Source organism: Syngnathus leptorhynchus, chromosome 9 (assembly GCF_054491065.1).
Source record: "Syngnathus leptorhynchus isolate UIUO chromosome 9, UIUO_Slep, whole genome shotgun sequence".
Classification (NCBI taxonomy): domain Eukaryota; kingdom Metazoa; phylum Chordata; class Actinopteri; order Syngnathiformes; family Syngnathidae; genus Syngnathus; species Syngnathus leptorhynchus.
In genome coordinates, this window is record NC_141203.1 from 11,161,631 (window position 1) to 11,188,083 (window position 26,453).

At 43.5% G+C, this 26,453-nt stretch overlaps 2 protein-coding genes across 3 annotated transcripts in view; both read right to left on the bottom strand.

Moving 5' to 3' along the window:
* Positions 1–973: 973 nt before the first annotated feature.
* myo3b (myosin IIIB) overlaps positions 974–26,453 on the bottom strand; it is a 44,628-nt gene continuing 19,148 nt past the window's right edge. The window contains exons 21-34 of the mRNA XM_085921135.1: positions 25,378–25,398; positions 24,417–24,494; positions 23,401–23,606; positions 22,398–22,509; positions 22,179–22,341; positions 21,825–21,905; positions 20,440–20,536; positions 19,201–19,234; positions 18,174–18,285; positions 13,478–13,578; positions 13,049–13,095; positions 12,600–12,743; positions 2,699–2,747; positions 974–2,122 (exon numbers count right to left, since the gene is read on the bottom strand). Of these exons, the coding sequence (XP_085777261.1) occupies positions 12,614–12,743; positions 13,049–13,095; positions 13,478–13,578; positions 18,174–18,285; positions 19,201–19,234; positions 20,440–20,536; positions 21,825–21,905; positions 22,179–22,341; positions 22,398–22,509; positions 23,401–23,606; positions 24,417–24,494; positions 25,378–25,398 (1,182 nt within the window). The 3' untranslated portion in view covers positions 974–2,122; positions 2,699–2,747; positions 12,600–12,613. The remainder of the gene's footprint in view (positions 2,123–2,698; positions 2,748–12,599; positions 12,744–13,048; positions 13,096–13,477; positions 13,579–18,173; positions 18,286–19,200; positions 19,235–20,439; positions 20,537–21,824; positions 21,906–22,178; positions 22,342–22,397; positions 22,510–23,400; positions 23,607–24,416; positions 24,495–25,377; positions 25,399–26,453) is intronic.
* Positions 3,121–12,684, bottom strand: sp5a (Sp5 transcription factor a). Of its 2 annotated transcripts, none has more exons than XM_085921138.1 (3): positions 12,600–12,684; positions 5,301–5,364; positions 3,121–4,515 (listed from the first exon to the last, which is right to left on the bottom strand). In XM_085921138.1, the coding sequence occupies exons 2-3, from the start codon at positions 5,349–5,351 to the stop codon at positions 3,454–3,456; spliced, it is 1,113 nt and encodes a 370-aa protein (XP_085777264.1). In that variant the 5' UTR covers positions 5,352–5,364; positions 12,600–12,684; the 3' UTR covers positions 3,121–3,453. The 2 variants fall into 2 exon arrangements, with proteins under 2 accessions (XP_085777264.1, XP_085777265.1); XM_085921139.1 differs by lacking the exon at positions 12,600–12,684 and adding an exon at positions 8,954–8,963.

A 26,453-nucleotide genomic window follows, 5' to 3' on the forward strand; every position in this document is an offset into this window, starting at 1 on the left:
TGCATAAAAATGTCCGCAAGATGGCGCACAATCCAAATGGAGCATAAGGGAGAAAATCAGCACATTATGAGCCAGCCTACTTGATTGTCATTTGTCCTACCTCATATGATCATGTCATCAAGCACCAGTGACACTCGTGAAGGCACCTTAAGGAGGCTTAAGGTTCGGCTGGAGGGGGACAAAGATAAAGCTGGCAAGCGCCCATTGCCGTTTAAACATATTTATTCAATGTTAATCAGCGTGACGTATTAATTCGACTTTAATCATTGCGTGTTGATGAATGAAAGACGGCGCCCAGCGTGAGAGTGACTCTGCTGACCCCCTTTTTATACCAACCTTCATTCAGCGTTTGAAATCCGAGCCGGCCGGCCGGCCAGCATGAAATTCACTCTTGTGCGTGTGACGCGTCAAAGTTAGAATCCAATTAGACCATTTTCACGGTTGAAATACTCATTCCTCCCTTAAAAGACAATTCAAATATACAGAAAGAAAATCCTTTCATTTTCTCCGAACATTGTAAATCCTTCAAAATGGCTGATTATAATTCGAGGAAACATTTGGCAAGCTTTCTCAGTCTTTGTTTTTATGCAAGCAGTTGAACCTGATCTAAAGTGGCTTCTCTTGCTTGACAGTTGGCACCTTAACGAAATGTCCTCTGGGAAAATAACTTCTTGTCATGGAATCAAGAACAGTTCTATCACAAATATTGACTTTTCGTTGTTATTTTGAGCAGCAGCATCGTTGTCAGCAACATTTTGATGATTGACGTCATCATTTGGCGATCATCATGTTATTTCTTTTACAAAGACTTCATTTTGGGATCTTTTCGAGTAAAAAACACATTTGTTGCCCTCTCAAAGAGTGAGCAATGCATTTAACCAATAAACGTTTGTGACGTCACTTCACTGTTGCGTTTTTTACATTAACACGCTGCATTTTTTTATTCAATTTAATTTAATTTAATAACCAACTGAATTCGAACAGATCATTGTACCTTGACGAGTCAAATAAAGCATTACGGTAGACTTTCGCTATTCGAATCACTTTAACAGAGTGACTTGGCAACAAGATGCCAAAAGAGGGCGCCATATTCACATAGAATTGCGTCGCAAACAGCAAACAGGTGAGTTTTTCCAGAAGCATTTTAAATGCTCGCGGGTGTGTAGACTTTTTATATCCACCCTTACAAAACTATCAAGGACATCATTTGATTTCTGAACTGACCAAGGGTCACCTTGCTAGGACCACAGAAAAAGCCAAGAGGAGAGTGGAATTAATCTGCTCTGATTTTATGCAAATGGAGTTTGTGATGACTGATTAAAAAAAAGAAAACGGTGCTCCTCAGAACTTATGGGAGGAAATCTCTGCTCTTAAGATCTTTCGTTAAGTTTGGCAAAATCCACTTAAAGCCGCGCCATAGGAGGAGTCAGGAATTATGGCCCCCCCACGGTGACGGAGAATGCCGCTTTGATTGGACAATGAGATGAAATCAGGGGCAAACAAAAGCCCTTCTTAACGGGGCGAGTCTGCCGCCATTCAACATATCCATCCATAGGCCGCCCTTCATAATAGGATCAGAATATTTGGATCAAAATGTTACAGTTGGGAGGGAGGTTTTCCTTTGTGGACCCCGTCACCCAACCCCCTCTTTTTTGTGGGGTGTTTTTCTTCCACAAGGATATGACTAAATAAAGTGTTGTGAAGTCAAAAAATAAAATATCATAAAAAATCCTATAGCTGATATGTTTACTGATGTGTTTTTGTCTAACCATCTCCAAATTATTGGTAAAAGAAAGTTTTACATTTGCTACACTATGGTCAAAGTATTTGACCTGGGGTGTGCAGACTTTTGTTTCCCAGTGAGCATTTTCACAACATAATTGAGCCTTACCAAAATGATTCTTGAAATAAAAGTCCACTCTGCTTTGACTGCTTTTTTGGGGTTTGAAGTTTTGTTTGAGGTTTCCGCTCCAGGCTCCAGTCGAGGGCTGTCAGTCACTGATGTGTTGACCTCGGGGCAATTCCTGCCATTTTCCTTCCAGTGCAGAGATGAGAGACGCCACTGTGCTTTTCTCTGCGAGCCAACTTTCGTGCTGGCTCTTTCTTTTCAAGAAGCCACATGCTTGAACACAAGAAGACAATAGAAGAAATTAAATTAAATGCTTCGGAATGACAACGACTGACAGTGGGTGAAAGGTAAATATGTCAAACGTAAATACATTAAGTTACAGTAGCAGAGTACCCAAGACATTTTTCATCTCAATGAGAATTTTTTTTAAAATAAGAAATGAATTATACTTAAAAGTTAAATACAACTGAACTGTACTTGCGCAACAATCTTTAGAAACTAAGTCAAGCAACAGTTTGACCAACTCAAGTCATTGTGACCACTTGCAGAGGGGGGCGCTGTTGAGGCAGGGAAATAGATAATAGTTTGCACAAGGTTTTCTTTCAGGCTAACTTTTTTTTTTTTTTTTTTTCCAGTGATAGGATACAAGACAAGGAGAACGAGAGAGGGTACTCTGGCATGCACTGAAGAAGGCTGACATTGGATTTGCTCAATGGAGATTGAAATTCAATGGCACCTGATTTGAGAAGGACCATTGTCATGCTTAAAAGACGTCAGTCGGCAGCCTTTGGCATCACATCACAAAAAAAAAAAAAAAAAATTGTAAATGTCAAGTATTCACATATTTACCTTGGATGACTTTTTAAAGATGAATGCTGTCTTTCCCTCTTGAAGCTAACTGTGACAAACAAAATATTAGGAACACCTCCGAGTATAATACAATGATCAAGTAACACATTTGATCATTTTTGTCAAGGCACAATATTTTTACAGTCAATTTGTGGTATGATATTTGAACAGAAGGAACTTTGAGGCACTCAAACAAACTTTTTTTTTTCTTCCAAACGGTGCTCCAAGTTGTCCAATGGTGGAGTTAAACAGAGAAACCTGCCCAAACGCAAAAACTGGACCGACCAAGACAGTAGGCAAAAAAAAAAGCCAAAAAAAAAGCTCATTTTTGGGAGTTGTTTTGCACCTACCAATGGGTTGTCATCAACCCCATTTAACATATAACTAGCGGTGAGGTTAATGAATTCTACAGACATATGGGAAAATGTTATATATTCTTTATTCTCACATTGTATTTGGGTCATCTCAACAATAGCAAACTTTCTCAAGAGCATGCTTAAAAACACCTCCCCATGGAGCAAAAAACTTGACACTTTTATTCAACAAAAGCTATTAAATAATATTTACAAAATGGGAGGGGGGGTGGGGTGTCTTCCATTGAAGACCATAAACTCTCAAAGACATGCTGCAGCGATTTCAAACCTCTTTGTGGTCACGAACACAGCCAGAAATGTTGTCGTGATGGAGAAAAAATGCTCACCCCCAAAACGTATTGCACGAATGACTTTTTTTGGGAAATGTTTCAAACATGAGGGTCACAGAAAATGATTCCTCGAGTCCTCCCTCTTGACGTGCTCCACCGCCGCCTTGTCCACGCACTTGCTCCTCTTGTTCTGGTGCGTCTTGACGTGTTTGGCCAGGTGGTCGCTCCGCATGAACCTTTTGCAGCAATCCGGGCAAACAAAGCGTTTCTCGCCGGTGTGAGTCCTCAAGTGTCTCTGCAGCTCGTCCGAGCGCGTGAAGCTCTTGCCGCAGAAGAGCCAGTTGCACACGAAGGGCCGCTCGCCCGAGTGCCACCTCAGGTGCGCCTTGAGGTGCGAGGTCTTGCCGTACACCTTACCGCAGCCCGGGATGTGGCACACGTGCTGCTTCTTCTTGCCCGGCTCGTCGCCCCCGCCGGAAGCGGACGCCGACTGGCAGTTGGGGCAGCGGCACCTCCGGCAGCGACGGGCGGTGGTCAGGGGCGACTTGGTGTGCAAGAGTGCGGCGATTTGCGTTTGGTACTGGGCAAAGTCGGCCGTGTGGCCGTGCAGCACCAGGCCGCGCTGCAGTTGGAAGCGGTGCGGGTGGGCCACGTGGTTGCCCTGCTGCAGGCTCCACCAAGGGATTTCCTCCGTCGGGTTAGGGGACAGCTGTCTCTGGCCCGCGTGGCCCGTGACAAAGGTGGGCATGGCGGGCGGGATAGGGGCGGGCGCCGCGTAGCTCACCGCCGGCACGTAGGTGGGCGGGCAGGCCGACTGCATGGAGCACGGCAGCATTTTTACAGGCGAGAAGTCATACGGGTAACCGGGGTCCGCAGGAGGGGTCAGGGGCAACTCGTGGGGGGAGCCGAAGGAGCCCAGCGGCTGGGGCTTTGAAGATAGTCCAAAAGTGGAGTTGCCAGGTGGGCTGGTCTCGTTAGTCCACGGGTGGAACAAGCGCGAGGGGGAGCCCAGCGTGGTGGGGTCGTAAGGAACCTGGAGGAAATCGGGCGGGCTGGAGCCCGGCGGGTGGTGGTGGTGATGATGGTGATGGTGTCCGATGCGGTTACAGGTGGCCGCCAGGAGAGCCAGCGGGGAGTGCTTGCAGTTCTCCGGGGAAGAGTTGGGGGTGCGGTCCTGGAATGCGGGACAGACACTTTTCAGTGGGAGGGGAAACTTGACATGGTCACTTCAATAGGTACACCACTATCTGGTGTGATTTGTTTGCTTCATAAATTGAACGAGGTCATAAAAATATTAGCGACAAGCGATAGTGCAACTGAATGCAAACTTTTAAAATTGATTTATATTGGGTTGTCGATCTCATTCGCGGGAAAAGTTTCAGAAAGCACTCCACGTATATTAATAAAGCCTTTTAAAACTATTGACTAGTTTCGGTTTATTAGGGAACCAATGTATTAGAAACTCTTCTCTTGGAAATGTAGTTGAATTCGACATCACTAAAACTGCACATTTAGTCATCAAAGCAGCTTTAACTATCAAAAGTGGTAAAAACTATTTTCTTTGAGATGTATATTGAAAAATAAACAGCAATATGAATTGGAACGCATTTTATAAAGCAAAATTTATATTACTCTTACATAACATTTTTATTACATAATACCTCTGTAGCGCAGATTGTACATTAATACAAAAGAAAACTAACATTTGGGATTAGTTTCAACAAACCCTTAATATAGGTTGCAAAAAAATATTGTTAAACAGGACGAATTTTAACAGGACGTTCTAGACAGGTGTACCCGAATGAACTATACGGCCAGAGCAGATTATTTATTTGTTCTCCAGAAAGTTCTGACTTGACTTTGGATTAACTCACAGATCGCATTAAAGTAAAAATAAAAACCCGAATCACTTATTTTCGATTCTAAAAAGTGCCCCCCAAAAGTTGGAGCAAAACGAACCTGCAGAAAAGCTTGAAGCGTCTCGTTCCGCAGAACAGCCACTGCTGCCATGGTCCTCCTCCGCCTGGACAACAAAACGCGCAATTCAAACGCGCCTCCAAAAGTGTCTTTAAATTCAAAAAGGTATGCGCATCGGTGTCGAAAGAGACAAAAAATAAGTCAATTTGAATCGAGCACCCGATGCGATGCCTTCCTCTCCGGCGGATCTTCTCGCACTATCTGACGCGGCGGCGGTGGATCACTTGAGAGAACGTGATAAGCACTTTGGTGGGCTGCCAGCCACTCACAAATAAGATGGCAGACTTTGAAGTTTGCTGCTGTCCAATCATCAAAGAATGGCAGCTCTCTGAGAGAAGCAAGCAAATCCTTTGAATCCACAAAGCTACTATGGTGTGTTTGTGGTGCGGGATAAAGGAGCTGATTATTAGCGAGGGGAGGCGGGGGAGGGAGGAGATAAAGGCGGGACAATTAATGAAGTAATCACTATGTGGGAAATGTATATAGACAAATAATTGGATTTCCCCCCCCCATCAAAGACCCCCCCCAATGCCGCCCGGAGAGCCCACCGTTGGGCCGCCCGAGTCATCTGATCCGCTTTTTGTAATTAAGGATTTGTAGTAGAACTCCGAGTCACAATGTGACATTGTTATCTCGGGAGATCTCAGAGAACTCGATGGGGGGATGGATGATACATCAAGTGACTGGAATTTTTCATCTCTTCAGCATCGGGGTCTCTGTTCTAGTTTGCTGTTTTACACTTCACTTGTTTGGTTTTTATCATTTTTTAAGATCAGAGTCATTTGTTCATTCCTTCGACACAAATCGCAGTTTCACTTCATTGGTCTCAAAAGAATCTTTTCCAAATGATGTCTGTCTATGCCAGCCCCGTATAGTGACATGCAGAACAATTAAATACTCGTCCACTAGAGGGCAAACATACTCATTTCGTAATTAAGGCTAAAAAAAATATGCAAATAGTCTTCTAATAGATATTTTTCAACTTGTCACTGTTCAATGAAGTGATGAAGCAGCTTTAAAAGTGCTACATTTTGTTTGAAAGCATTCTCGTAGTTTTATAAAGTGAAAAGTACTTGCATAGTTCCGAATAGCAGCTGCGTGACGGTTATCAGGCTTCCCCCAACCGAAACAATCACTGTACTCTCAACCCAGTTTGGAGAGGCAGATTTTTGAATTAGATGTGTTCCTTTGATGGGATTAATGTTCTTAGTCCTCTCCCACGGCTTTCCGCACACAGTCATGGGGGGGAGTGGGATTGGGGGGGGGGGGGGGGGTCGGCCTGCCGGGCTAAAGCCATGTAAGCTACAACGACAAGTACGACATCGCGTATGGCCGAGTGATATGAAAACTAGATTAAGCTTGTTTACATGAAGTGGAGGCAAAGTGACGAGGCAACGTTTGGTAAATCTTCAGAACTGCTGACTTTTCTATGAACTACAAGCATCATGGTGACATCAAATTGCGAAATTTCCCTATATGTTGGCCTCTCCGCTAGGAAAACGATATTTGGATCACGTTGGATCATGTACTCGGCAGCTTTGCCAAATAATCGATCTCTTCTTTTGAGTTGCTCAAGTTCAACTTCTTCCATTTTCATGCATTTCAATGGCGGCGCTTTGAAATAGTTTGGGAGAATTTCCCAGAGCGTGCGCTCGACACAATGTCCCGTCCCCGAGGTAATCGACTTGCGGAAAACCTTTAGCGTCTTATGGCCACGCTTGGAGTTTGACAGTGGGTCACATCAGTAGTTGTTGGCTTGACTTAAAGTTTTCCTACTGCATAATAAAAAGCATACCGGGGAGTCAATTTAAGTCTGAGTAGATTCAACCCTGTCTGAAGTATTCCAGCTATTTTTTTTTCTCTCCATAATATTCAACAGGTGGAACTTCTTTGCCATTTGTCTTGGACATAAAAGACACAAATAATGGCAAAAAGTGTGTTGCCCTCAAGACAAATTTGTTGTGTCGTCTTCAATTGCACAAATCTCATCTAAGAAACAGCAGGTGGCAACTTTCGAAGGTATCGTTTCGTTTTTAGTTTTTTTCCCAAAATTGAGGAAAAACATTAACAAGCAAATCACAATAAAACCACATTTATTTGTGTCATATAAAACATAATTTTGTCATAAATAAATACAAATGTGCACGAGATGTAGTTTGTTGACGCTTTTTGGTTTCAGGTTGACTTTGCTGGTGAAGAAGGCAGAGGGGGGGGGGAAATAAAAATCACATTACCCCAAAGCACCTGCATAAGTTTTCACGATCGGCATTTGCTTTCCGTGATATTTAGTGTGGATTTTTGACTTAAAACGTTTAATATAATTCCATAACTACGATTATGACCCAAAGATTGTTTTGTGATACGTGTGAAAATGATTTTTTATTGGAGAGATGCACAACCTAACATATATGTATACCGTATGACTTAAAAGTGCACTTTTCAGCAGTTGCGACAGTTTAAACGGCTTGGAAAAAAAAAAAAAAAAAAAGGTATCATTCCGTATTATCTGCAATTAGACGCAGAGCCATGGAAGTTTGTCTTCTTCAGCAAGAGATATGGGAGTTTAAGGGTGGGTGGTAGGTTCATATCCTGTGTGAGAGAGGAGAGGGTTGTGTTGGAGAGAGAGGAGAGTGACGGTGGGAGGGGTGGGGGGGGGGGGGGGGGGCGCTGGAGGCTACGCGGTACTTGAACCGCTATAATGGTGTCTCGTATGAGAAAACATCTGTGAATTTCCTCAGTGATCGACAACAAAGTGGAACTCGGAGCAGTCACTCAGCAGAGCTTTGAAGTCGCAGTCTGACAGAAAGCCGCCATTGTTCGCGGCCCCCCCGACACACAGAAACTCCGACTTTGGTCTCCCCTAATTTTCCCCTGCAACGCGATACAAGTCCACCCCCACCTCGACCCTCTTGTGAGCCTATGAAGTGGGAGATGTGTGCATATTCACCAGCAAAGAGCAAAAGACCCCGGCCGGCAATGCGCGGCTTGGCCCGGGGGTCACGTAAGGCGGGACGGGGTCATTGTACCTTCCAGCGGCCCACCCTGGATGTGATAATCCGACACTAAAAAGGGGAATTCTCCTGCCGCAACGGGCACACTTGCGGTCGGTTGGCAGTGGAAGGGAACAATAAGGCAAAGCGCTTAAATCGTAAATCATTTTTCCATATTGAATTATGTGCAAATGCTTTTCATCTGTTCCAGTCTTAACCAGAAAACAACACCCAAAAAAAAAAGAGGAAAATATCACATGGCCACTGGGAGACTGTATAATATGATTGAAGTCATGTGGGCACACAAAGAAGAGTTTCACCACTACTGTGACTCAGCAAAATATGGAAAAAGCATCACTTTGAAGTGTCACCATCCCAAATCCTTAATTTCTCTCATATCATTGAACTGCATTTTTCACATTTTTACAATGTGATTTCATTCTCTTGCTTGAGCTGTTCAAATTGTTCAACTGCAGGGATGTTCAACTTCAGAGGTTCCGATACGCAAATTAATTTGAAAAAAATAAGTGTGGAAAATTGAATTTTATCTCGAGTCCAATCCAAATTTTGCTCTCCCCCTTTCGGCTATAACACATTTTTCTGTTATGCATTCCGGACCCAAAACAAGTCGACGATGATTCTCACCCGTCCGGTGTTTATTCAGTGGCAGCTGGTCGCGCCATCTGGGGACGCAGCGACGAGGCAAAAAAACAAAACAGGTTCCACCTTTGGCCATGCCAAGTCTGCTCGTGCCCTCCTTGCTCTACAAACTGAAGAAAGCTAATCACAATTTCACGCTCTGATTTGTCAAGTCCCATTCCAGCACCGGAGGCACTGAGAAAACTTTCAAGTCAGTGAATTTCACGGCACGCACAGGATAACAGCTTTTACATACTGCTTCTATTGTTCTAGAGCTGTGGTTCTCAAAGTGTGGGCCGAGAACCGCTAGTGGTACGTGGGCTCCCTCTAGTGGTATGAAAAAGAATCACTGAATGTCAGAATGGTGCGTAACACTATGCCCGATCTATCTGCTCATACATTTTTTTAATATAAAGTACCATTTGAACTTTTAAAGGACAGTACATAAAAACTAAATGACAGCATTACACGAAAGGTCTACAGTACTATGTTACAATACTTGTTAGCCATTATGGTAGCATTTGGAGAGCTACGTATTTTATGAGCTGATATTTGGTGTAAAAAAAAAAAAACTGTTAAGCTCTAGTGAAACATGACCTCATCTCCAAATGAAAGGAGAATTGTAATTTAGGTTGAACACCGCTCAGATTAGCAAAGAGCAAACTGTGACCCCCCCCCATTTTTTTTTTTTTTTTTTTTACGTCCGTGCTAATGTTAACAACACTTGTAAAGCCCTCGACTGACTGCAGGTGTGAGGAAGCTCCAAACAAAAGCCAGCGTAACCCTAATGGCATCTTTTGTCATTAGCGGACCTTTGATGCTTCTTTTATCCCCTTGTTGCGCTCCCTCACTCCGACACTTTCTTCATTAACGCTGTCTGCGGGCAATATTTTTTTTTTTTTTGCTCCGAGGCCTCGACGCACATCTGGCACCCGGCTGACGCTGGTTTTTGTCCATTTATTTCAACCACGAGGCAGCAAAGAGCATCGCAATGTTTCCATTTTAGATTCAATCCATCCCTCTGGAACAGATTATTTCAACTAAAAAGAAAATGGACACACAGTTCAAAGAAAATGAAGGTGAACTCGAAAAGATTGCTCTCGGGATGAAGTTAAAACGTAGAACCTGATCATGTAAATAGATCCAATGTTGAGTTCACAGCGGCTTTTGATAAGTTAGCATCGAGTCTGGATTTGGAACGATTCATTTTCGCAATAACAATGACGTGTGATGAAAATCGGGTTCATCTGGATATCAAAAGCAAGTAAACTGCATTAAAACAGTATTTGAAAAGCTTCACATGAAACGGCGGTATTCAAACTCTCCCTTTGAACCGAGAGGACAGAGAAGAGAGGACAATGTCGGCCTAATCGCGTCCTCGCTTTGAAGTAAGACATCACTATTAGGTGAAAAGGTAAGTACGTTTCTTCACAAAATAAAAGCTTTTCATCGGTTGTTAAGGCTGCAGCTCCAACCATTTCCATAAAGGTTGTTGAAAACTTTGGGGGGGGGGAAGGAATCTGTGTTGTATTGAATGCGAGCTTTCAGGAAATCTCACTGGGAGACAAATCGCTAAATTACACGGGATAGCGCCGGCAGTAACGTTAGCCGGTAGTAACGCTCTCTCACGTGCCAGATGTTGGCACATTTAAAGAGCTAAAGCAAGAAAGGAACAAGATTTTATGATGTTGTATAAAAAAACAAACAAAAAAAACAGGTGCCTAGCTTTGAATGCTAACTTGCATTTAGCTGTTCACCTTCCAAAAGGCGCTAACACAGAAGCTCGCAACAGTTAACGGTTCTTAAACTGATTTTTTTTAAATCTATTTGTACAGTACATACAAGTTAGGTGTATTTTTTGTTATCATTGGCTAATTTAGCAGTTTTTTGTCCGTCGGGTTATAATGCTAGCAAAGCTAAGGCATTGTTTAGCTAACATCAAAGTCCCAGCTCGCGCTTTTTTAAGTACTGAGTGTGAGTAAATACTTTTGCCATCAGGTGACCAGAAACAGGCCGGAAAAAAATGTCTAGCATATTTCATAACATCCGTCCTTTTCACGTGGCACATCATCTGACGCCTCCGCTCATTTCCTCGCTTATGCTAACACAGGCAATCAGCCAGGGTGTTAATTTAGCAGCCTAGCGACTCCCACACTGGCGCTGTTTGTCACCACGGTCCAACCTTGTTATTCACAAGCAGTGGGGCCTATTTGAAATTCTCTGGGTGCTAGAAGGAGGCTCAAATTAATCAGGGGAGCATGATCACACTTAATTGATTCAGTGTACTTTTAAGATGCACTACAGGGTGCTGGGGTGACCTATTTCCGGCTGCTCTTCAGAGGAACCAACTATCCCAGCGAGGGAGTCATTATTGCAGCCTCGGAGGTGAAAAGCTTCTCAACTAACTAGATGACATTAGAACACTACCAGTGGACGTTTACGCTTTGATTTTATTCTTATTTATTTTTGCTTCTTTACAGATATGACCGTGAATCTAAGAAAGATCCAAAACACGTCCATGAGATTACAATGGTACCTTGAATTAAATCGTGAAGCTTCCATTTTTTTTGTGCGTAACTCTTCTTTTTGGGTTCAGTGTCATTTAACTTGAGAAGTTCCACGGTAATAACTAGCCTTTAAGTGCTCAATTTCTTTTTTTTTTTTTTTGCTTTATTTGTTAAAAAGCTTTTTTGAAGAAAGTGTTTTGATGTCCGCGCTGTAGTCCAAAAGGTGGAAAAAGCAGACGGTTGTAAAAGCAATGACCTCTATGGTAGTAAAAAGTGGTGTTGGGTGATCACCTCAGGCCACTTTAAAGCCAAGCTGCCGCGCTATCTAGGCAGAGCGCTAATGTTTTCCCCTCTGAATATAAGCAAGATCAGATTCTCAGTCATACCACCCTACTCTTCCTATTAAGATCAAAATCTCCTCTCAGGCCCTCGGGTGTCAACAAAGACAGATACAGTAAATGATATGCAAATTGAAAGAGGGAAGGGGGGAAAAGAAAAAAAAGCTCCGCAAATCAACTCGCCAGGCCTAAATTTCCGACACAAATTTCAGTATTTAAGGAGGAATTTGCAGTAAGGTTGGGTTTGAGGGGGTGGGGGGGGGGCTACGTGTGGGGGGGGGGGGGAGTCTCAGTGATCTCAGTGAGAAGAACGTGTGCTGAGATTTATGAGCTTCAAAAGGATTTGTCTTTGGATCTGTGTTAAGACACTCAATGTCGTGCTTTTAACACTACTGTGTTTGAGGCCTTGGGTATGTTCATGGACAAAAAAAAATAATAATCATTTATTTTTTCTGAATTATTTTGTTGTGCTTGATTAATTTATGCCAGTATTTATATTAATTTATATTAATTTATATTAACATATATTTTATATTAGATATTATTATTATTATTATTATTATTTTATATTAGATATTATATTTATCTATATTTTTTTTCTCCATTATGGCAAACTGAGCGTTTTGTGATTTTTCTCTCGGTGATTCATTGCACTGAAAAATGACATCCCGGTCTCAACGTGATCTACGAGACAGTCGTCTCTGTCGACGTTCTGCGATCAGAGAGGATTAACAAGCCAAGGCGCGGCGCGGCGTCGGTCGGCCGCACGTCCAACAAGGAGGATGTTCTTTGGGGTGTCTGTCTTACCGGCTGACGCCATGTCAAGGCTGAGCTTCGGTTAGAAGCGGCGGGCGGGCGGGGGCCGGGCTCTCGTACTCTTCTTCGGGGATCGACTCCACCGTTGACAGTAATTTGTAATACTCGTCCTCTCCGTCCAGCACTTTGATTTGACTGCGGAGGAAGACGACAGGTTAGCTGTCATACCCGAGGGGTGTTCTTCATAATGATCACGTCATTTTATAGAACAAAATCAAAGTCGAGGGCTTTCAACGATTAAAATCGGCGTGCTGACAAAGCCGTGAGACGCATCTTTCTCATGACGCGGGGGAAGCCGAAACCGAGCTCGTTATTTCGGTCGCTCCATTTACATGACGAGACAACAAGTCGGGTTCTCCCGATTCCACAAAGGGGCCCGCCCGCCCGCCCGCCCGTTCGCTCGCTCTCTGCTCGGAGCCGGTAGGAAAGCAGTTATTTACCCAAGTTTTCTGGGCTTCCTCTTGCTCCCCTGGTAATCCAGAGTTCTCTGAGGAAAGGGCCGAGAGCACACAGTGAAAAGATGAGCCGAGAGTCATTAATTTTTAATTCAAAGTGATTTTGTGTTGAATGCGAGCAGATGCTGATAATATCAGAAGTCACAGCATAATTTTTTTTTTTTTTTCCTGATCAAAGGGCTCAAGTGAGTCTGATGAAGCATGCATCTTGCTCAGCTTTGATAAACCCGCATCAATTATTCACCGTGAAGGCAGACATCCTGACATGAAAGCAACAGATAAAGAGCATAAGCACATGTTCGAGACAAGAGACGTTCGGGGCTCCGGGCTCTGGCGCAGGTAGCGTTAATTGTATTAGCGTGCGCGGCCAAAGTCAGACAAAAAGACCTCGTCGGATGGACGCTTTGAACTCACGTTGAGCTGGTTGTAGTACAGGCTGTCTTCGGGGCTGTTGAGAAGCTTGGGTTGCTGGCCCCGCCGACGAGGGGTCCTCTGACGGAGCTTCATCACTGGACCTGTGACAGAAGAAGAACGCGGCGGGGAGTTCAATTGGGCAGTACCGAGAAAAAAATCAACCTAAAAATCATTCCTGCCTTTGTGCAGAAGCAGAACTATTTGCACCTAAGAAGCACATTTGTGCATCCAGACACTTTTGACAATAAAGCGTTCCTATTTAATAGCAGATCATGTTTCATCTTCTTTGCCGACATTCCAGGTGAGCGCTTTTTTTTTTTTTCATAGCGGCTCGGCCTCTCTCTGCCTTGACTAAAGCTGAATTTGCTCTTTCCATCTCGACGCTACTTTGCGCTCTCTCCAAAGCGACCTCATCACATCTCAGTCATATACATCAAAGACTTCTCATATCTTTCCAGCGCCTTTTCTGAAATGTTATTCAGAGCGCCGCTCAAGTCACAGCATTGTAAACGGGCCCCAAAAAGTTCATGTCAGCTAACAGCAAATCTTTTCTCCGCCAGCATCCGAGGCGCGGATCATGCTCCCTTTTAGTATTTATGACTGGACGCTTATGTACACTGTAAAGAAAAGAAATGACATGGTTTGTCAGCAGGAGGTCTGCAAGAGACTTTACTGGTTTGGTCAAAAATTCGAAAAGATGCATCCAGAAAGTCCAGCAGATCTTTAAAGAAAAAAAAAAATGGAGGGGAAAAAAAGAATCACAGCACTGTTGTGTACTAATAATTCCAAAATGGGTTTGATAAGCAAATGAGTTATTCCCCTGAAACGGCATCAAAGTGCTCACTCGCAATTAATGAACACAGGCGTCCTTGTAAGACTCTTGAGAAGCTGATCGAAACCTAACAAACTCCACAGGCCCTTTTTGTGCGGGTTTTTTTTTTTGCTTGTGGACACATGCTCCACTTGAACTAATAAACATTCGGAATGTAGAATCCTTTATACAATAATAAAAAAAAAATAGCAAAAATTGAGGCTTTGTAAAGTTGCACAAAAATACATCATGACTATTTCTTCCCCCCCGCAACGCCTAGAAAAGCAACTTGCCTTCTTAGACTGGCCAAGTCAATCACCAGACCTCAACCCAATAGAACATGCATCTTATCTCCATAAGCGGAAACTGAAGGGACAAACAAACTGTCAAATATCTTCCCGATTGATTTCCTTACATCGTAGAAATGTTTGATGATCTTTTGAGACCATCGAGAGCAAAAACATTTAGACCTGTGTTTGAAGCCAAGTAATTGCCATCTAAATCCCAGTTAGATATTTTCCCTCAAAGTGCTCGGCGCTAATCTGTTGGCTGGCTCCTCCGCGTGGCCATTTATCCACTGTGACCCCGCAGCGATTGGAGCGTGCGGCAGATCAGAGGATGGGTCAGGCTTCCCATCGAGGCACCTCTATCTGGGAAATGGCTGCCATTTGATCCAGGCGAGCCCCAGAGGAACGCTGCTCGTGCAGATAGACGGCAGCCGGGGATGCTGCCAAGCCGGCTTCCGGCGTGGCCTCCTCGCTAAGACGCATGCGGGAGGCCCGCTGTGGAGCGAGGTCAGATGCTGGCTGACACAGGGGAGGGAGGGGGGGAGGGAGGGAGTGATAATGGTGGAGTGGGAATAAGGAGGCAGCACGGTTCATCGAATATTGATTGGGTTATTTCAAAAGAAAGCGAGCCCCAGTTGCAAATGTTTGCCGGGTGGGAGATTATAGAAAAAAAAAAAACTCTTCTGGAGATACAGTTGACTCACATTACATCTCTAAATGCCATTCGGAGATCTGTTGAAAATCCCCACGCAACATGAAAGAGGGATTTTGAGTGGAATAAATTAAAGATGTATTGATTTGCTCCTTAAAAATCATAACGCTGGGATCACCTGACATCCACACTCGGGGTTTGTTTGCTTTTGATGTCTAAATGAAGCACGTGTAATCCAGACGGCTCCCCTCCATTTTACAAACGCCTCGTCTCTCAAAAAAAAAAAAAAAAGGAGGGAGGGAGGGGTGGGGGACAGGTCTTATTCATCAGTTCCAAACAACAACCAAAATCCAAAGTTGAAGAGATTTTCCAGAATGTTACCGAGCTCCTGAGATTTATTAGCCCTTTTATCATTTGGGACAATAAACGCTAACTCATGTGCTTTGCATTAGACGACAAAATGAGCAAGTCCTCCTGCAGATAATGTCGGTCTTGCCGGACGAGGACGGAGGGGGAGTTCCCGCATCTGTTTTCACTAACGCGGAAGCAGTGAGGTTTTGACATCAGTGTACTACTACTGTACTTCCAGTGTTTACATTTTTTTTTTCGTCCAATCAGATATCAGTTTCTTCGTGTTACCATGTCAATGTCATCTGCCTTTCGCTTTTGAATCGGTTGTGCTGGGCCAGTGTGACTGAACCTGTAGTAACAAAGAGACTATTTCTAATTCCACCTGAAAAGTGTCAAAGCCCTTGATGACATCGGCATCTTTCTGTGCTCTGATTGGTTGGTTAAAAAAAGTTGTTAGAGGCCACAAAAAAATAAACTCAGTATCTCTGGCGAATGTGTTTTTTTGTTTTGTTTTTTTTAAATATTTTTTGCAGTTTTTTTTTTCTTCAAGCTATTGAATATATATTGTGAACTGCTGATTTTTTATTTATTTATTTATTTATTATTTATTTATTTATTTATTTAACTATTTCTTTATTCATCTATTTACTTATCATTACATTAGAACTTTTGGTGCCAGCATTGGCATCAAAATAGGTGTGCAATTCTGATTGTACAACTAATATATCAACATGAGGTTATCACCAAGCAGGTTAAAAGTGTCTTCCAAAAGTGCAGAGATAATTGCTCTCTGTGTTGTTGCTCCACTTTAACGCCGTCTCTCTCTCTCTCTCTCTCTTTCACTTGACATGTATGTTTACCACAAGTCTAATCTTCAAACAGCCTTTAAACATAAGTAGCTCAGCTTTCATAAAGCATAAAGTCAGCTTTGACTGATCCGCCGCACCATCCTGTTTACCAGGCGGAGGAGCGCTCTGATCATATCGGATGCTCGCTGGAGCAAAGTCGTCCTTTCTCGCACGCACCTCGCCGGCTCATTTCCAAACATGTTGTATTTATTAATATTCATGCTCGGGAGACAGGTGACGAGGGGTGACACCGTCTTTAAGAGAATCGTGCTTACGCGACTACACGGCGTACGTCAGAGTTTTTCTCGGTGACAAAATACGAGAAATAAAAGGTTGTTTGCCGTGCTTGACAGCAAAAGTGGAAAGTGGAAAGTAAAAAAAAAAAACAAGCACAAAAGGCACGACCCCTACGTCCGTCAGACACATTAGGAGTTTCCAAGTCATGCCTGCATAGAGAGTCCGGAGGGGCGCGCTAACTCGATTCTCACGGCTAATCCTGACACACTCGGGTCGAGCTACGGCCCAGGAGAACCGATGCCATCACCAGAGGCGACAGCAGGATGAGACACAGGAAGGAGCTCGCTCTCGAGACATCTGGCATGGCTCTCGTGAAAAAAGACGTAGAAGAAGAAGGGGATTTGTGGCGTGGGGTGGGGGGGGCTTCAGATGTGAGCAGATCAAAGAGTGCCCTTGGTGCCAGAGCCACCCTGGTCTCTTATTCAAATGGACTTTCCAGTCAGACCTTAGAACAAAAACCCAGGCAGGAGAATACTGTTTGTTATAAATGAGGATAGTGAAGATGATAAGTTTCGTTAAAAGTGTACAACTTTGGAGGACACTTGGAAAATTCCATTTAATGAAGGAATGTTTATGACCCCAAAGTAATCCCACTAGGACAAGCATGATGTGAAGTAAGGTGGCCTTTAAGGGACAAAAAAAAAATTCAGAAAAATGTTGAAAAATTCTCAGAAAAAAAAAATTCCTCTGCAATAACCAAAGCCAATCATTTCCTTGGTGGAGGTAAAAACCCCTCAAGAAATAAACAAGAAATAACTCTGCAGGGATGTTGATGCTTTGTATCCTTTCAAAAGCAAAGCCGGCGAGATTCCTGACAAAACCGCATGTTTGAGCAAAGCGCCATTTATTGAAACGTCTCCTTCCGTAATCACTTTGACATTCCAAATCAGACACTTGAGTAGCAGCGATGCCTGGGAGCGGGGGTCACCTGTATGCGGCATTAGCGAATTAGCCGCTATCTAACCCAGACCTGCTGCGGTGCGCTGACACTAATCCCGGACCCGCTCCGAGAGCCCTGTCTGTGTTACATTATCATGTCTAATCCCCGTAATCTTCCCAGCCGCGCGGCTAAATGCTATTCCACCTCTGTCGCTTAGCTCGTAGCCCTCTAATAACACTAATGAGGGGCCGGGGCCCCCCCTTTGCCCCTAGTGGTGGAGGTTGTAAATAGCGGTCCCACTGCGCAGACACCCACTCAGCCTGGCGGGCATCGGAATTAATGTCATTCATGGCCTGGGGGGGGCGGCAAACAAATCAAACGTGTGTTCAACAAATCGGGGTTTGTGTATTTTTCATGTCAGCGGGAGACGTTTATGACGAGTTGACCTGCGTGATTAAAAAAAATGCCACAGGAATACTTCTGGCTGTCAACCAAGAATTGGGAAGGGATGAGAGTTAGCGGGATTTCGGAGTAATTACCTGCACCCGCCAGCATGGAGCGCGGGCTTACCTTGTTTACACCGCGCGTCTCGCAGCCTAGCTGTCTCCCTGCGAAGCTTCGTCACACCGTCTTTGTCTCTCTTGGCGTCTTTCACGTGTCTGTCTCGGCTGTCGGGGCCGACCTTGAAGGCGGAGGCGTAAACACACCCAAAGGAGTCATGTCAGTGAGGACCCCGTGGGGGGGAGCCGAAACAAGCCATCGCAACCTAGAAATCGACTCATGTATATGCCGTGTTCGTTTATTTACAATTTAGCGAGCGTAGTGTACAAGCGCCACCTATTATTGCAGTTTGTAATTTTAATCAAATGCTAATGCAATTGCGTTCCCTCCTAGCAAACAGCCACACACCGGCATAATTGTCAGGGGGGGGGAAGGAAAAAAAAAACCCGACTTCCTCTCATATTTAATTTTATCGCAGAATAAAAAAAAAAAAAAAAAAAAAAAGGGGGGTATAGGAAAGTATTAATCTGCTTAACATTTCTAAGTACATCCTCCAAAGGATTTTGCTTTTTTAATCTTACATATGCTCTGCAGAGTTACTGGCAAAAACTGTACATTTCCCTCATTTCATCCTTTCAACATCAAATGGTGAGCAGCAAAAATTGGATCAGACTTCAAAGAGTGTGATGTGCTCCAAGTCACGGAGTGGCTCTTCTATTTCACATATTGAATCCGAGCAGGATATCAAAGTGCTACCAAAGAACCCCAGGTCTTTACTAAAAAAGGGCTCTAACATCTGTAGAAAGAGGAGCGCAAAGACAAATCACCTCGGGGGGAAAGCGAGCATTTATTCTCAGCCGTGAATTTCCAGCTTTTTTGATTCTCTCGCTCCCGTACCACCCTGTCTTTTCTCTGCTGAGATGGAGGCTGAAGCGCGAGAGCTCTTTTTTTTTTTTTTCTCCTCGTCTCAAGGACTCAAAACATTTCCAGAGGAATAATCTGCAGCTTAAAAGAAGAGCGCTATTTGAGATAGACGGCTAAAAGTAGAGGGCTAAAGTCAACCAATTTCTCATTTGATAGATATTTCCTTACTCACATTTGCTTTATGTAGGCTCTTCGGGCTCGGAGACCTGACAGGAATAGAAACAAGAATGTTTTGAAACAAATAACCATGCGTAGTGCAGCTAATGATGATCATGCACATGACGTGAATCTGCTAAAAAGGTCAGCAATTAAAATATTACTGAATGACATTCATAACATCAGCGGAGACTCGGCCAGCATGCTAACGCAGCTAACGAGTAGACTTTATTTAGCATTTCTGAACTTTTTTTTTTTTAAGTACAAAATGATTTGTTCTATGAGAGTGAAACAGTAAAGCAATTTTTTTTTTAATCACTGCTGACGCTAGCATAATGGGAAATTAGCATATCAGGCTAACATCTTTGAATGTGGCTAACCACTGTTTATTATGTGTCGCATTTAACTTCTAACTACTGCAGAAATGCTGTACAAAAACCTTAACACAATTGTATAAAGGATCATTTAGGTGATCGATTATATAAAAGATCATTTAGGTGATGCTGCTGCTTCATGCAAGATCATTATCTTTTTCTAGCTCCTATGTTGCTATTGTACAAATGTAGCTAGTTGTGGCCAGCGAAAGTGTATGCAAAAGCAGGAGAAGAAAAGCACGTAATATGAAAATCCCTGCAGGAGGGGAAAACAGGCCAGATCATGTCAAAGTAAATCTATATGGAGAGATTCCAGCGCTCATTAAACAGAATTGTTAAGTGGAAGTTTGAAGTAGCTACGTCTCACCAAGGAATATGATTGTAAACACGGAGAGAAAAATCCCCGATGAGCCCTCGCCTGGTTGAAGGATGCAAGCTGCATAACACTTTCAGATGTGTAAATCCAGAATTGGGGTGTTAAGGAGTTGCTCAGAGTTGGCCCAAAGTCATACGAGATTTTAGTGTGAAGACATTGTTTGCTTTCTGATTTACATTTCTTTGTTTTGATCAGGTTAACTGGAAGTTGCAAGTCTTACTTCCCTGAATGACGGGGCCGGATAAACAAAGATTCAGTCGTACATCTGGAGAACAGCACGGCGCTTCAAATCCTATTTGTGGCCGGCGGAAAGATATTTGGGGCGTTTGTAAAAGTGCAAGAGGAGGAGCGCGGGGAGGAGAGCGCTGATGGGCTGGAAATAGCGGCGTGTTAGAAAGCAATGGGAGCCAGTGAAAGTTCTTATGCCCACAATGAGTCGTAATTTTCAACAATGCGTGAACATGCGAGAAAACAAAAGCCCCGAGGAGAGGATGTGCAAGCTCACCCCATATGGTCCTCCTTGGTGGTCTTCCCTCCGGCTTTGGGGTTACATCTGCGTCCATGAGGTCCACAGTCCTGACGTACGCGATGGCCCCTGTATGCTGTACAAGAGATGAAGTTCAGATATGAACAAAAATTGGATGGATGTCGGTGACTACTGTACAATTGAGTCCTAGAACTGGTGTGAGTCTAGTTCACAATGTAACTGCGAGGGTTAAATGATATTCCGAATCATTTAAGGAAGTGCAATGGAGAAAAAAAGGCCACATGGAGACAAATTGGAAGAAGCACCCCCCCGCCGACTGCTTTATGTTTGTCTTGTCAAATGATATGCAGAGAAAAATGAGAGCCGGACCACATTGTTATATTTTATATGGTTTAATCTAATCGATGGGGTGGGGGGTGGGTGAGTGTGTCCCCTGGGGTAGTGAGATCTGAGAGGCCAACGAGGGCTCATGTATTTGAAAGGCATCTGTTTATTTTCCAAATGCAAATGGCAGCCCACCTCAAAGGCTCTAAGCTGCAAAGAACACACCGTGCGAATGTGTCGGAGTGTCGTGCCGAGGGGGCCCCGAGGCTCCGCTTAAGTCAGGTTCAGGTTCTCCAAATACCCCCACCCCCCTTCTCAGTCCGACGCCAGCGGCCACACACGAGCGCGAGTAAGACGGCGGCGTCGAGAGAGGCTTTTTTCTTCCACGGCAATCCTGTTTATCCTTTCTGCAGCCTTATTTACAAGCGTGTTAATGGGCGACGCTCAACAAAAGGTGCACGCAGGAAAACTAGCCAGGCGCTTCGTGTACCAGATGAGGGAAGCCCTTAGAGAAGGAGGCCAAACAAAGCCGGATCTCCTCCTCTATCCTGCCCCTTTTTGGCACCCGTTATTGGTCTCCAAAGAGGAGGAAGGAGGGAGGGAGGGAGGCGGGCAGGAAGGTTAATGTGCCCACTTTGATCTCTGTCAAGGCACACTGAGTAAGAATTAATTTACATTTCAGATGAAAAGCTTGACAGTATAAAAAGGCATCTTGTTTCTGGTATGCGAGGGCCCGTGTAATAGGCGAGGAATGCGAGAGAGGAAGTGGCGAGGAAACAGAAGGGATAAGCCCCTCTCTCGCCTTTACTGGCAAAGACATGAAAGGAAAGAGTGATCTCAGTATGTACTGTTCTTCTGAAACGTGGGGAACAAAAGCAAACAACTTTGCTCGATGCATTTTTAATTAATTATTACTTTTTTTTTTTTCCCCGGCCACTCATGAGATCAAAAACTCGGTCGACAAAGACTTTTTTTTTTTCCCAACCATTTTTTGGCCTCCTACTTGAAAATGTATGAAAAAGTCCATTTCCATAGAACCGTGAGAAATTCCAAAATGTGGAGAAAAAAAACTTTTTTACCTGACTGGATACGAACCGCTGCCTCTTCCCGCTCCTTCTTCATTTGTTTGAGGTTCTGCCGCGCGACGAAACCCTTCCACGCTGGCGAGAAGAAAAAAAATAAATAAAAAAAGGGTGTGTGAAACCAATGGAAGGTGCACACACACGAAACACAAGATCCCACTTCAAAACAACGGATCAAGCAGGTGGCCCAGGAATGGATCCCTCTGAACTCACTGAAGTCTTATTGTCTCTTCTGAATCCGGCTAAGGTCAAGCCGTGGCTATCAGATGTATGGTAAACAATTGATGCGGAGGTTTGATCTACTCAATTGGATCACACGTGCTTCATTATTTGTTGGATCCCTGAGCATACCTGACTGGATAACGGTGGCACTGTTGTTCCTTTTCTCCTTCCCCTTCCTGTAGCGTCGTGCTCCCAGCCAGCCTTTGGTGTAAGCTTGAATCAGCACCACCCGAGCGATCACCTCCCTCAGCAGCAGGTTCAGCTGCTCCACGTGGTAGTACCTCAAAAACACCTGACAAGACGGGAAGCTGATGATGTCATAATGCTGGTTTGAAATGATCGGCGTACCTTGGTTCTTCCTAGCACCCAGTTTTTCAGTTTGGCTCGTTCCAATATGGCCGCCGCGTTCTCCTTGCTGGTTTCTGGCATCTGGTGAGCTCGGAATGCAAGATAGTAGTATCTACAAAACAAGAGCATATTTCATGAATTTATTTCTTTTCGGCTTGTCTTTCGCTTCATATCACCGACATAACACATTAACAGACATTCGGAGAATGTCCCGCTCACTTGATCGAAGATTTTTGTTTGTTTGTTGGGAAACAACAAACTTCTTTTGAATGACAATCCAAATTTCTTATTCCTGTTGATACCTGTTATGTCTTTGATGATAAATACAAAGCGATGCTCACAACATCAGACGGGCCTTTGATATGAGAGAACGCGTTTTAAATCGGGTTTGGTTCAAAGTGGAGGTTAGCCGCTCGGACTGTCTCCGCGACTCCGATGGGATAAAGCGGATCCGTTGGTCTCATTCGCACGGGAAATTACAGGTGAGAAAAAGGTGTAGCTATGTCAACAATCTTGGATGTGATGCAATTGTAGATTAGAGGGATATTTTCTGAAATCAACAAAAACACTTGACTGAAGGTTTGAACTGGTAGAAGAACTATTATCTAGTTTCCTCCTTTGAAAAAAATAAATAAAAATGTAGCATGTTGAGGCCAAATTCCATTGAGTTGCTAAGGACTAAAAGTAGGGCAACCAAAACACACATGGTCAAATTTAAATTTCCTCCCACTATGCAATCATCTCGCTTTTTTTTTCTTTCCTAAAACACATTACAAGCCTAGTTAATTAAATTTCATATCACCTCAAAGACTTGGAAATTAGAGGTGGGTGAAACATTTAGTAAAGGAAAAATGATAGAAATATTGTAACTTTTCCAAGTATTATTAGGTACAGCACGATGACATAAACACCTAAAAATAATTTAACGCAAGCACAAATTTAATGACATTAAAATGTTTCATTTTACTGTAACATTTAGAGTGTGTGCATTGTGTGTCTTAACCTGGTGACAAACTCTGCAAAGGGGATGCGATGCGAATAGCCTTGGCGGCGGATGTTGACCGTCTCCAAGATGCCCGTGTAGCGTAGCTGCACCATCACTCGTTCCTTGCAGAAGCTCAGCGCCCGCCTATCATCGTTGGGCTTGATGCAGCGAACAAAGTGTGGCTGTCCCACCACCATTTTGGATAGTAAATCCATCAGCGAGTACTGCAAAATAATATCACAACACTGGTCAATATAGAGAAAGACACTTTGTAGTTGTTCCTAATATTGTGGCTAATTTTCGTTCTATTATTGATTGTGTTTTGCCAATTTTTCCGTACTGTTTCTCCGACACCTTACGGGAAATGTTCTACTGTGTTGACAGGGCTGGCCACAAACTTTGTGTGTCTGACACTCGGTGCTGATGGGTTGATTATCTTTGTCACACACACATCTGCCGGCTCTTGTCTGCTTATCCAAACATCTGCGAGCAGGATGACGCAAATCGTGCAACGTGGGGATGTTACAGAATGTCAACTTTTTCATGGGGATTCATTTTTTCCTGACTGTTTTCTTCCCTCACAATCGCTTTAATATGTGTGTGAAAAATGTTTACAAAATGTGTGACATTACACAAAGCAGTCGACGACAAAAAAAAAAAATTAACCCTTTTGGGGAACTCCGCAAAACACAGCATGACTACAACATTTGTTTGCACCAAGATGCCTCAAAATGATGGCAAAGGACTACTTTTGTCTAAATGAAGCTCCTCAACTCACTTCAATGTAGCTCCATGGCACCAAGATGCCACAAGATGGCAGAAAAAAATACTTTTATTGCTTTGGCCCATCACTGTGCTTTACCAGTGACAGCTAAGAAATGATTCCAAAAATCAGAATGATTTGTCTCCTTTTTTTTTTTGTTGATTCAGTAGAAAAAAACTTGAACTGGAGCTCCAAATTGTGAAACTGTGTGCAAGGACCAAATATTAGGAAACCAAACATCTTTGTAGCATGGTCCAGAAAAAGAACCTACGCGAAAATAGGAGGCCACGGTCTGTCTCCTCATGTTAGTTGTTTCCTCCGGGTGTCGCATCATCTCCATGGTGTCCACCTGAGCGCAAACATCCACAGTGAGCACAGAGATGGGCCTGGCCTCGAGTTGAAACCCGCTGCTGTTTATTTGCAATGCGGATGTCGCCGGTGAGCTCTGGAGACATAAAGGTATCAATACAGCAACTCCGAACGGCCCAGTCGGGAATGCGCAGCTGTACTAAGTGTGGCGTCTGCCCATAAACAATTAAAGCTAACAATCTAGAGAATAAGCGGGTGCTGCTGTGGGGCACGAGAGAATTGCCGAGCAGTCTGAATAATGAGGCTAGCCGTCGTGAAGCATAGAGTCGTCCCTACCGCGGATTAACGAGGACACAATATAAGCGTTCTAATGGCTTTGGCAGTTCATGGCTTCATCAAATTTAATGAAGCAATAGATATTTGATGGTAAGACGACGTGGCAAAGTGCATATCTTAATACTTTAGTTCAACACAGAAAGAAAGGTACGCTGGAAAAAAAAGCTTCTCTACGTGGGATGTCTTTGAGAATTTCTGATCATTCGCAAGTACAAAAGCCTGACTTGCGCTTAACAACCCTCGCTTGACTTTATTCCGCTTGTTCCGGTGACTCGTCGTAACCGTTACTTCCTCTCAATTTCGCTCGCTAACTTTGATTGCGAACACGACGGCGTACATATTACATCAGTCCCGTTGACTATTAAAATGTCCGCTCTTGTTTCCGCAATATCTGAGACGGTTCATCGCCAGAAGACAAAACGGTGATTGAAGTATGGAATAGGATCAGATTTCAAGTTTTGAGAAACATCCAAGTTTGGATGACGGTGAAGTTTAGGAATGTGAATGGCATCGAGCAATGCAGAATAAAAATTTAAAAAAAGAAATTTGGTATAGATATAGAAACAGATGTTCCATCAAAGCCTTACCTTCAAGAGGTATTTGGGAGACTTTGAATACAGGAAACATGGAAACAAAGAGAAAGCGAATTTAAAGGCAAACAGTAAGGTTGAAACAAGTTTGCGACCACAAGTGTCACATTGACTGTAGCGTTTTTTTGTTTTTTTTTAATTGTCAACCACAATAACAAACTACACTAGCTCCTACCCCCAACCCTAAAGGCGGAGAGGCAGCACTCTGTAATTAGAAAAAAAACAAACATATGTTTAGAGGGATTTTTTTTTTCCTCCCCTTAATATTATGCCCCAGTATGTTTCAGGACATGAGTTGTGGTCTGATCTAAAAGTATAATACAGTGAAGCATTGTTTATCTTGGGTGTTAGATTCCACGGCAACCCACAATGAAGTGAAACTCCAAAATATCGAAAAAAAAAAACCCCACATCAGCCCAATTGAAATAATGGATACTTAACGTCAATGGCAGTGAATGAGTTGAAAGATATGAACAAGGGAGAAAATGTCACGCTTAACTTTTTCGATGGAAGTAACATGAAGGCAGATTATGAAAAGGCCTTTATCAAATTTGAAATGATCAAATCGTTTTTTAAATCATTTATCCTACTTAGGCAATTGGAAACAGATGATCTGTATTAAATAGCACAGAATTTGTTTGTTTTTTTAAATGTCGGCCCTTCGGGAATCGGCCCGCTGCGCCCGATGGCCAGTCCGGCCTTGGATGAGAAAGTGTGTTTCCCAAGAAACATAACTAAAAAAAAAAAAAAAAAAGTACATTAGTTTTATGAGATCATAACTGTTAAAAGTATGCTTAGGAGCACCGATTGAGGCATGTCGACTCTCTAATTTGGGGAAAGCAACGTTTCCTTAAGCGCTCATAAACATCAGAAAAGTTGCAAAAGTCCTGCCAGATGGCATTGCGGCCTCACCACAAGCAAGAGAACAAACATAACAGGGTAGTCTATTAATGTGGCTACGCTTCACAGCACCGTTTTTTTATTTTTATTGTGCTGCGTATGGCTGCAATGCCTATGAGCAACTCGTAAAAAAGCGGAACGCTCTCGTATGCGACACGATGGCCGTCGGGAGT

Bases quoted from the DNA above. Each gene is read 5' to 3' on its own strand.
- sp5a (XM_085921138.1), bottom strand. From the start codon at position 5,351: ATGGCAGCAGTGGCTGTTCTGCGGAACGAGACGCTTCAAGCTTTTCTG. The intron at 4,516-5,300 runs GTTCGTTTTGCT...CCCGCATTCCAG, and splicing joins CGCTTCAAGCTTTTCTGCAG to GACCGCACCCCCAACTCTTC.